This window comes from Diuraphis noxia, unplaced genomic scaffold (assembly GCF_037042655.1).
Source record: "Diuraphis noxia isolate RWA-SAM2 unplaced genomic scaffold, SU_Dnox_SAM2 contig0004, whole genome shotgun sequence".
Classification (NCBI taxonomy): Eukaryota; Metazoa; Arthropoda; class Insecta; order Hemiptera; family Aphididae; genus Diuraphis; species Diuraphis noxia.
This window is the reverse complement of record NW_028301714.1, coordinates 24,878,047-24,890,698: the sequence shown is the minus strand read 5'-3', so window position 1 is coordinate 24,890,698 and position 12,652 is coordinate 24,878,047. Positions and strand designations below refer to the sequence as shown.

General features: G+C 35.3%; 1 protein-coding gene across 4 annotated transcripts in view; it reads left to right on the top strand.

Moving 5' to 3' along the window:
- Tomosyn (syntaxin-binding protein tomosyn) overlaps positions 1–12,652 on the top strand; it is a 144,139-nt gene that overhangs the window by 106,235 nt on the left and 25,252 nt on the right. For 2 of the 4 annotated variants that reach the window (XM_089227152.1, XM_089227151.1), the window contains exon 13: positions 404–1,220. In XM_089227152.1, coding sequence (XP_089083278.1) covers positions 404–1,220 — 817 coding nt within the window. Of the gene's footprint in view, positions 1–403; positions 1,221–4,048; positions 4,092–11,918; positions 12,334–12,652 lie in introns of all 4 variants that reach the window. The other 2 variants (XM_089227153.1, XM_089227155.1) reach the window with 2 other exon arrangements.

The window sequence follows — 12,652 nt, the reverse complement described above, 5'->3', positions numbered from 1 at the left end:
AATATATATAATATTCACATGACGTGACATTAACAATAATAAAAATAATATAAATAACATGGTACGATTTGCGATTGCGGGACGCAAATTATTTTTTCGACCGACAAATCCAAATGCTCGCGAAAACAAAATGAGGAACGTTTGGTCGGGCGTCGCGAGTTTGCGTACGGGGCGGGATGGTCGGGCGGCGAGTGTTTGCGGGCGGACGGGGGAGGGTGATGTGGTTTAATCGATCGACCTCCACTCATCCGCCCTCCAACCCGCCCGACCCGCGTAAACCGCATCAGACTCGGTGGGGACATACGTAAAATATTTTAATGTACACGCGACGTCGTTTTCCATCATTCGTGTCCATAAATAACGCGATCGGTCGGGCGAAGTTGAAAACTTTCCACATTTGAAGGGCCTCGAAGACGAAGCCGAGGAACTGGAAGAACTCAGCAAACTGGCCCTGAGCCCGGTGGGCGTGTACTCGACCCAGGTGTCACCGAACCCCACCAACCCGGATTGGGTGGACGACGCGACCGAGCGGGCGGAAGAGGCGCTCGTCCTGATCCCGGCCGCGGCACCAGAACCCGGAGAACCGGCGGAACCGGGAGAACCACCGCCGCAGCCCATCGCGGTGTCCGCATCTTCGGAACCGGCCACTCCGGCGCCGGTCAAGGGTAACGGCCGCCGGACCAGTCACTCGTGGCGGGGCCTAAAGAAACAACTGAGTCGCGTCGATCTGAGACTGAAAAACACGTTCAACGCGACGCCAGCCAAGAACAAGGCATCCACGTTCTACGGAACTGGCGAACAACCGGATACAGACGAAGCCGGAAACGTCGGCACCGGCTCTGCCACGACTGCCACCACATCAACGACCACCACAACCACTGGCCGTCTACCTCAAATCATAACCGAAACCGATGGTCAAGAGCAGCGGCCGGACGTTGGTGGCACGCAGTCGGCAGCCCATGACCAGTCGTCCACCTCGGCCGCGGCCACCAGACCCACGGAGCTCAAGCTGTTTGACCGTGACGGCAAGCCCATTAAACCCCCGCGATCCACCAAAGAGCACCGGAAACGGACGTCGCTGGACAAGCAGAGCAACCTGACCACGGGGTCGTCGCGAGACGCTCGACTCTTGTCTGTGCCCAACATCAAATACAGCCAAAGGGACCCAAGACATAACCGGTCGAACAACCAAGCGTTCATCAACCTCATTAAACGACTAAGTAAGTGTTGATATACGAAACCAACAACTGCCCTGTAATAATAATAATAATAATAATAATAATAATAATAGCTATAACAATAATAATATGTTGGTATGGTGTCGTTGTTGTTGTTGTTGTTGTTATTGAAGTTGATGTTGATGTTGTTGTTGTTGTTGTTGTATCTGTTGTCGTTGCCGTTGACAGTCGTCTGAACTCTGACTCTAGCGCATCTGTATTATGATCGACGTGACATGAAAATCAATGATTTTTAACCAGAAAATCGTAATAAATAATAATAGTATGATGTCATAACCTGATTTTCATATATAGAGGGCTCAGCCTCTCTTACTAAAATGTTGCACCCCCCTCCAAAAAAATATCCATTATTGATTTAGTTTCAAGATTCCTATATTAAGTTATTTTAAACGAATAGTTTTGTTATGTGGGCTGTAGTCTGTCCCTCAGATAAATTTAGACACAAATATAGCCAAAGATGAAGTTATTAATATTTTATTTCTCTATATTTTCATTTCAGCTAATTTGAAATGTTTAACTTATTTTTCAAGTATATACGTACCACTCAAAACTGAGTTTATACTATATAAGATTGTCAAAGACATCGTACATTTTATAAACAATTATTTTGAACGCCAATGAGTCACCACTGTAATAATATTGAGACAATCATCGTCTCCACCTTCGTGGTCGTCCTCAAAACAAACTCAGTGGTGGTAAAAACCTTCACCACCGTGGTCCGTAGGTTCATAATTCAGATGATCTATTTGTCCGACGCAACTGTAACCACAGTAGGTACCACACCACATCATCATCATATCTCAATCGAAATAAAAACAAACAATTCGCTTTTATGTATACAAATATATTTTAGAGTCATCTATACATATCATTCAATGTTATATTATAACGTCAACATGATAAATAAAATCGTCTATGTTTTATTATATTGATTTGTATACACAGACCCTCAGGTGAATTTTTTCAGGGTGTTGCATGTTTTTTTTTTTTTAATTATATTTATAATAAGTACATAAACAATCACCATAAATCGGAATCATCTTTATAATATAAGTTATACAATATATTTAGTTATCGTACAATCATTTAACTAACACAATTTATTAATTTATTACATTATATTATTTATACAAAGCTGTGCACACTAATGAACGAAATGACAAAATTATTGTACCGAATATATATATAATAAATACGACACGGTCTTGTCTCGAGTCGGGTTATTGCGAGAGAGGTCGCTGTAAGAGGAGAATGATTTGAAGCGAACGATGTAATCAGTATTAATATATTTTGTTCGTATATGTTTTGTCATAATTTTATTACCGTTCAACAACATAACGTGTCGATTCAAGTTCTGGTCTTATACTATTCATATACATTTATATATTTAATTTTCAATTCATTTCTGAATAATTAATTGTCTTTGTCGACAAAGGCTGATGCTAACTCTCCGTCACGAGGAAACCCCGACTTAGTGTAGTTTATGTGTAGAGATATTTAGCATACCGCATCACCATGTATTTAATATTTCTCAATATTAAACCCATTACGACGATGTATTATGATGTATTGGATAGCGATTATTAAAATATAATACTCCTAATAAAAATAGTTACCTAAATATTACCTATTATATATTATAGTGCCTAATTATATTATGGAATCTTGATGGTAGATGGTTGCATCGTAATTATTTGAGTCGTTGAAAATCCAGTAGTACCGAATTTTTATTTTTCAAAATTTATAATATTATAGTATATGTTTTCTAAAAATGTATTGTTTTTTTTTTCTTTTTACAAATACATATAATACATTGTTGTAATTAAATTGAAATATTATAATGGCCTGCAGTATACACATATAATATATCAATTATATAATATATAATAAATTAGCGTTATCAGATGGCTTGCGATGTAATTTTCAGTAACCTAATATTATTGTTTCCTTCCTTATTTTGTTTATTTTAATTTTGATAAAGTTAATTGAAATGTAAGTAGAAGTCGCTAGCGAACATTTTTTTCCTATACAATAGTTTAATTTAAAACGTTGAGCTTATTTATTAGTAAAATGAGATAAATATTTTTTACTACATTATCATTATTATTTCGTATTTTTCACTTTTGTTTATTTGTTGTTACTATTATAGGTTTTTTTTTTTTTTAATTGCCTTTATAAACGTCAACCCTGAGTTTAACAGACAACATGCCATCCTGCAGCTTCCACAGCAGACATTGACGTATCTATGTTTGATTAACAAATCGTTATTAATTATTATATACATAAAACGTAAATGTGTTCCATATCATGTAAAGTGATAAATTTACCATTTATCCAATCAACCAAAACAGAAATATTTACATGAATGTGTGTATATATAATGTGTTTGTTTTATTTTCTCGGATTTGTTGGTGTTTTTATTCATTTAATTTCGTGTTTTTTTTCTTTCATTTTAGTACAGGTATAGATTGTTGTGAAGTACCATACATGTTTGATATCATTATACTTAAATATATATTTTTTTTTGTCATAATTTTTTAGAAGAAAAAAATAATATATTGGTAACAGTTTGCTTTTCTTTTAAATTAAAAATATTACTGTGTGATGTGTTCAAAATTAGTTAGATAGTAAAATATATATATTTACTTATCTAAAACAAATCATGTTTGTTTTGAAAAATTCGTTTTGATATTTATATGTAATATATATATATTATATATTATATATAAATATATAAAGAAAAAATACATTAATTTATATAAGTAGTTTTCATTGTAAATAACATTGTTGTGCTCTGTAAATGTTTCAAGGAATTTAATGAGACGCGAGAGAGCTGCCCCGACCATAGACTTGGTATATATACCTTTAAAATCTCATGTCATTTTATTATTTTTCATTTATTTTTATTTTTTTCTGTTGTGTTTGGTTCACTAAAAAAAAATTTCCTTAAAGTTTAACCACTAACAAAAATTTATTATAAAAAATGATTGTCGTTGATGCGTACGAATAATGGCAATTTTTTTTTATCAATCGCATGGGTTATGGAAAGTTTTTTTTTTATTTAAAGTATAATATTTTGTTGGTTGGCCAACAATGTAAATATATATTTATTTATATATGTATACAATGATAGTATACCTACGTACACGAATTTCTGAATGTCACCCCAAACTCGTCGTGTACCTAACGCGTAATGTAAAAAGCCATAAACACAATTTGGCACGTCATAACAAAATATAATACATATTAGCCCATGCTGTAATATTATTCGCTTAAGTTCAGAAATTCTGTATCGATGTGCTGTACTATATTATATAACAGTTGTTATTACTATATAATATGATATCTAAGCTGGTTTTAAAATTTACCTAAGCTCATACCTAACGTAACGATTATTTCAAGTTGGTCTAAATTTTCCTAAACATAAGAAACGTAAAACAATAATAACAATAATATATTAGCTTAGTTATACATATATATGTATATATATTATATATATTTTTAGTTCAGTATGACAGTATATAAGTTTTTTTTTTATCACGTAAACGCATACACTTACATTATATGGCAGGTACATTTAAATATTACATTGGTTTGGGTCATCTGATAGATAAAAAAATAAAAGTGGCGCAAACGAATGATTTTAAATTATCTGATCATATAAGTATAAACATACATATGTATATAACGCGTATATATATATATATACATACACTACTATTATAATATTAGAGCTATATACAATATTGTATATACTTTAATCATTCACTTAGAACAACAACTGCGTATTTATGCGTTTTTCTTCCTATGTAAACGGGCAAACGTATATATACATAATATACTTTATTATTTTATATACGATTTGAATGGCCGTGCGTTGTTGTACATATTATTTTTGTATAAGCTTTTTGTCAAACAACACGATTCTAACTTCTATAACACACGCGGAACACGCCAAACCGAACGTAGACAAATATTTACATTTTTCTTTACTCAGCGCCAAACGAGCATAGGTATTCCATATTACGATCATATTATTATTATACATGCATACCTATACAAAGCACACGCTTTTGCGACTTGGTCCGTCTTTGAATAATATTATTATATTGTATTATTACAAACAAAACGTTTATGTTATGTATCATTCGCTTCGCAGGAAAAAAGTGCCAGCGCGTCTCTATATGTAATATATTAATACAAAATTCTCTCGCTAGCCACGTATCGAAAATTTCGTCTATCCGTTTTAAATTAAAGTAGAGAATTAGTGGTGATTTGTTAAGTCTTCATTCGATTTAAAAAGCTTATAATTAAGTATTGAATAAAAGAAGATGCGGGGTGGAGTAAAAAATATTCTCAAAATAATTCTAAACAGGTGCAGGGTAGGTGATTATAATAATAATAATAATAATAATGTTATAAATTAATAATATGTTCGATATCAGTTATGAACCTCTTCCACACACTGCAGGTCTCCTGTTCGCTTCTCGATATTCAAAATACTTACGCTTTTTTTTTTATCCGTTTCCACTCGACAGTTGAACGTGGGTTTTCGCTTATCATGCGATGAAAAACCAAAACTTGACCATCTATATTATATTTATACAATTTTGCAAGTATATACAGGGTGGGCATGAGAAACGGAAAAATGTAAAATAACTCTCACAGACGTTTAAAAAACTTTTTTTTAATATTTATTATTAAAAACATAGAGTACATAATATGCCATTTTAAGTTCAAAACACTAAAATATCAAGTTCGGAAAATAATCTCAGTAAGATGGTGTCCTTTCCTCTGTATACATTCCTGGAATCGTGTATGGAGGTTTTACATGACTCTTTGTAACATATCCATGGGAATTAAAGCAATTTCTTCTTGAATTCTTTTCTTCAACTGGAGAAGTGTTGATGGTCGAGTGCTGTACACTTTGTTTTTTAGATGGCCTCACAAGAAAAAGTCACATGCCGACAAATCAGGTGACCTTGGGGGCCATTGAATGTCGCCGAACCGCGAGATGATTTGATTACCAAAGAGACTGTCGCTATTTTTGTAATACGCGTATATATAGCAATAGCGCGTTGCGAACCGTTCCATTGATCCATGTTTACTAAATGGCAAGTACCTATGAATTTATTGATAACACTACCACGTTTTTAAATAATTCCCAGTGCATCTAACTTAACTTTCAAATTTTTCCGTTTTTCGGGCCCACTGTACATACTTGTGTACATATGTCGTCTGTCTGCAATCGACCACAGATATCGTGCCAGAGGTTGCCCCCATAATATTCGTAATCGGATGAAGACTTTTGAATCTGTATGTTTTGCACTGCTCGCAGAACGATAGGATCACGCGGTAGTCCATCGTAGTCATATACTACTGCGTTATGTAATGTATGTGTAGGTACTGAAATAGTGTAATATATGTTATGCGGCGTTGTCGAGTATGCTGCAATGCACATCACACACCCGCGTTAGGTCAAACGCGCGTCGGGGAGGAAAAAACTAATTAAAAAAAAAAAAAAAAAAACCGAAAGGAAAATAGCAATTTATATTTTTCGGCGGCCCATAAATCAAATTACATACTACGCGCTCTGCTCGGCCGGCATATAAATATTCATCATCGTTGCGCGTAGGCGAAAACGACCCCGGACGAGTGTGGCGGCGAGCTTTTGGCGTATATATGTATCATCATAATAATAATATATAAGACGTCGGTCCAGCACTGTTTATGTTCGGTGTGGGATTTTTAATGCCCCTTTGAAAACACATCCACTCTGAACGCGGTAAATATGATATAATATTATTATGAATACATATACCTAATGCAAACCTCTGTCCGTCTCCATCATGATATACACCAAATTATATGAATATTGTATTTGGTTGTGTGTATATTATTACTGTCAGGCTAGTTGTTTTTTCCGGACGCTAAAAAATTTCAAACATGGGTCTGAACGCGTATTTCAACGAATCGGGACGAAAAAAACATACACAAAATGACAAATAAAATATGTGCCAACGTAAAAAAAAAACAAGGCTAAATAAATTAGATACCTCGATAATGCGCCTAAATACCTATACCTGTATAATATTTTGCGGTAATCGTTTGTCAATAAATAATAGAATATCGTGTAGTGTGATAGTGTGAATTAACGTCTGTTTGTCTATACAATCTAATTATATCGCAATCATATAGAACTCCGTATTAGCGAGAATTAACGATTTTTTTCAAATTTTTTATTCAAGGTTTTGAGGTGGGTGGTTTCAAGTATAAAGAATAATTTTAAAATCCCCTACAATATTCTAAAAAAATATGTAACATTTAATAAGGTAGACAGTTGATCACGTGACATCCAAATAAACCACCCGACTCAATGAAATTTTAAATACAGTCGAAAACCACAGATTCTGAATGGTGTAAATCACGATTTTTAGAACATGGTAACACCAAATATTTTTCTCCAATAAATAAATGAATCTTTGCTATCAATATTTTATTTTTTCCCTCCGTTATAGGTTAAATAAAATATATAGGAATATAATAATTTATCTAAAAAGATATAACCCCCCTGGGCTCTCCGGTTAAAAATAAGCCATTAGGGTTGCAAAAAGTTGACAAAATTACTTTTCATAATTTAAATTATACATTTTACAATTTTTGTTTTTGTTTAAGTATGTGATTATTGGTATAGGCGTATATTAGTTACCAGATCAATTGGATTATCAATGTGGCAAAATAATGTTAATTTAAAAAATAATTGATTTTTGATTCAAAATTATTTTTAAAAAAAACCCCCCTTTATCTGATCGTCAAAGATTAATACACGGTACGATTTTCGAATAAATTTTCATAAAAACATATAAGTTTTAAACATGAACTTAGATTAAAACTTTAATTTCGACGGCTTATCCTATTTTTCGGTTCGTCTGACCATAATTTAAATTTCATTTCTCGTTTTTAGATTATTATCGTCTATACTGCGTATATCATTTACAGTTACTATGTATTTTATTATCTTTTTCACGCGATCGTTTAAAGGGTTAACAGTTATGTTACCTACGTTTTAAACTATTCGAAAAAATCGGAAAAACTATCAAGACGACTGGCTCGCATTAATATAGTATAAATCTGTGTCGTGCCTAACCCAATATTATATGTGTGCATTCGTACAGAAATCTGTCCACGCTGCTCTCTGTAGAATATCATATTATATTTATTATATTTATTATACATTCGGTACTTTCGAAATCCAGACAGCTTGCGCAACTGCGCGAGTTAACAATTTCAAAAACGAAAACAGACGTATAAGTAAATATTATAATGCATAAATTATCAAGGGAATAACAGTTTTCGTGGATTCCAGAAGCACGCATATCGTTTCGAAAAGATCGATAAGAAATAAAATTACCAACTACCACGTGTGCAGCCGTTCATTTCTCCTTTTTACCCGTAGCACGAGACTTAGGTATACCTACATAATATACTTGGTATATTTGTTTTCATTTTTGGTGGATGGAGGGAAACAGTGTTCATGTGTTCATGTTCAAATAAGGCCAAGGCTCAATTTTTCGTTCCACTTTTGCTATGTGCTATTTCGGATTTTGGAGAGTGATACTTTTAATTTCAAATAGTGTCCCAGTCGCTTGCATACTCGCAGTTATTCGTTAAAAACTGCGCACATTTCTCTCAGGAAAAACGGTGTAGTGCGCATATTATAAATAAATAAATCAAAACCTTGAAGACGTAGTTAGCAAGCTATTTATTTCGTTTTTTATTTACAACGATTTTTTAATTGTCCACAAAGTATATAGTCGTATAAGTAATTTAATTCACGGTGTATATACTGCGGCAGGTTAATGCAAACGAAAATCGACCGAACAGACCGTTGACAATAAAAAACTGTTCACACGAAATAAATCATATAATAACAAAATATAATATGTCTCACGAATGTACGCTTATAGTCTTAATCCATAGTATTCCCATTTTATATAACGTTGGTACAATAAAAAATTCTGAAATACGATAGGTACATCGAACGGACATACACTTAATACGATATTATAATGTACATTTTCAATACTCAAAATTCCGTGTCCATGCCCTCTACCCGAACATCGCGAAGAGACACTATTAAAAAATAAAATCGAAACGTATTTTGATTACCTATATATTTATCAATAAAGTTCCCATCTCAAAAACCCGTCTGCAAAGTTCGAATCGTTGTTTACGGAATATAATAATAATTAGAGTACCTAAGGACTTTCATACATTTCCATATTTTTTTGGTTAATCTTGTCGTATTCTTACTATAAGTATCTACACAATACATTTTTAATAAATAATAATATCAAATCAATTAAATATTTAAAGAAAAAATTAATTTTTTATTGTAATATATTTTAGGACATATCTTTAAATGCTTATTTGATGATTTTTAGTTCCTACATTAAGGTCTTCGCTCTATTAATAATAATATTATTATAGGTATTTAAGTACCTATCTGTGGCGTAACCAGTATTCCAGTATTATTAAAAGCGACCGGGGGGGGGGGGGTTAAGTATAAATTAAGTTAAGCGTTTTTACAGTTTTCCTATATAAATAATTCATTAATTACCAGGAGGGAAAAAGGTTAAACACCCGAAACCCTCATGGTAACGCCACTGATACCTATATATAATGCACTTTGGCTGGCGTACAATACCGGGCTAAGAAATCGCGGTCCAAATCGTACACCCTTTAATATACCAAAGTATACGCGCGATAACGGACATAAGCAGTCGTCTATCATAATCGTGCAGCGGCGGCACAGAGTAAATTCAATATTATTATACTTTGAAGAAGAAAATATTATGCCGGTCGCGTTTATTTTTTTATTGTTTCCTATATATATATATATAAGTATACCGCTGCACGATCTTGTGGACGTATATATTTAGAAGCTTATCGTCATCGCGTCGTCTCGCCGCAGAATCGACAATAATCATATTATTATTATTGCTTAAAACAATCTTTTTCAGTCTCGCGGTTTGTGTTTTCTACAATTCTCCTGCGCGCAGCGATATAAAGGTCAAGACTATAACGAGCTCACACTACAGTATAGATCGCGCGTATAACGACTACTAATCATTTATTCAGAAGTATTATTTTATATCATGTATACATCATCGTGGCGTATAATATGGAGCATGGGCGCCTCGTCCCGACCGCGGTTTTCCCATAGGCAATCGTATAAATATTATTATACATATACGACCTAACCGGGTGGATTTCGATGGGGGTGCACTAAGCGTCCGTCGTACTCGATTCCCCGGGCCATTACGAAACATAAAAAATCGTCCTTTTTCCGAAACCGTCGTCGCCCGCGTTAAAAGCGTACATAAATCTGACGTTTTTACGCCACGGCGAGTGAGAAAAACTTAAAAAAAAAAAAATACATTTCAACGGCGGCCTTTCTGCCCGCCTCAAAATGCATTACGACGAGAGATAAAAATAAAACTCGTTTCCTAGATCCTTATGTAGTTATGTATATATATGTATGTATATTATATTATTATATTGCTGTTGTTGTAATGTATACCACTCCCAATTTCACGCCCCACCCCCCCCCCAGAAAAAAATCTTCAAGTGATTTAAACGTTATTACAGTGTACCTTACTACTTTTTTTTTTTTGATGACTACCTTAAACCGATCACGATAACAGAATGTTTCGCATCGTATATATATGCGACATATAACTTTTACAACTTTAGATGCTTTTGAGGTTTCGAAAGTCTTGTTATAACGCCGATTGGTATATGTATATTGTATATAGGTATTTTGATACAGTTACTATACTAACAAAAATGTAATTTAATAACACTATTGGTAAACATATATAACGACATAACGATTACGCGCGATTCACCAATATTTATGGTTTATATGCAAACGTTCACTTGAGCTATAATTTTACCTAGATGCACATAACATTAGGTGTATTATTTTAAGACTTATAAAATTGTGTTAGGATTTTATTATTTTTAAAAATAATTAAAATATCAACACAAAGCGATGGTTAGATATTTAGTGCCCCCCCCCTCCTCGTGCCTCCTGACGAAACACTCTTACGTCGGCCATACTTACCATACTTATATGATGGCGGCGTCATGCGTCCGGCAGAAGTTATGTCTTCCGCCAACCATGCAGATGTATATTATGTAAATAAAAAAGATGGATAGTACACTGTTGTTAACGCGGACAATCGGTTTCTCGGTCAATTATTATGTTTTTCAAAAAATATATTCTCGCGCGATTTTGGTCTCGCTGCAATATTGTTGCAAGAAAACTTAAAGCGTCGCAACGCATGTCCAGATAAATTTAGCATTTTCCTCTTCGCAATTATAGTGTAATACTCGTACCTTCGTAGATGGAATTGTTGATACATTGGACGTCTTATATATGTCCTCGAAACGATATTAATAAAAATAAAAAAGTGGACCGAAAAATCGTTTTGTTCGCCGTTAGTCCAGCAACCCCCCCCCCTCCCTCCCCTCCCCCCAACCCACACAGACACCCGTCACAAACCATCGGAGAGAGTCCGAAATGTCGGCAGTAGGGCGTGTGCGTGACATCCTCTGCGCAGTGTGCGTATTTTGTGGTGCGCGTGCGAACGAATAAATACGTCGTTGGTTCAGATAAACGGCATGTGCCTGTCGCCGACTCTGGTCGCCAAAGCGTCGTCGTCATCGAGCCATTTCTCGTTCGGATCGGCGGCGCACGGCGGAAGCGGCGGACTAGGTGGCAGCGGAGGAGGAATCGTCGGCAGCGGAGGAGGAATCGTCGTCGGCGGCGGCGGCGGCGGCGTCGTCGGAGCAGGAGGAGTCGTAGGCGGTGGAGGCTTTTACGGCGGCGTTAGATGCGGCGTCGGCCGGACCACGGAGCCGGTCAGGCGGTCCCGGTCGCAAGGCGGCCAACGCAACAAACTGCAGAAGTGCCTGAGCACGGTGTCCTACTCGGACGACGGTCTGGCCGTGGCCAACACCCGGACCACTCTGTACACAGCTGTCGACCGGCACAACCTACTCGCCACCAGACAGTATTGCAGTTTTGGTAGTACAAATCGCCTCTAATAATAATAATAATAATAATAATTGATAATATTATATTGAAAGTTTAGGTGACCTAAAAATATTATCATTATCTTTTACGAAAAATAATATAAGTCGTACACGATACCCTCCACGACCCCCCTCTCACCCTATCTCTCAATAAATCGCTCACACCTTCACCCCCTCACACGCATTGTCCCTTTGCTTTGTCCAAATATGTATGTATGACTGTCTGCGTGTATTTTGTGATAATATATACAAAATAATGTCACGCCACGGTTGCGTTTGCCTGTCCGTCTGTAGAACAGTGGAACAGTAAA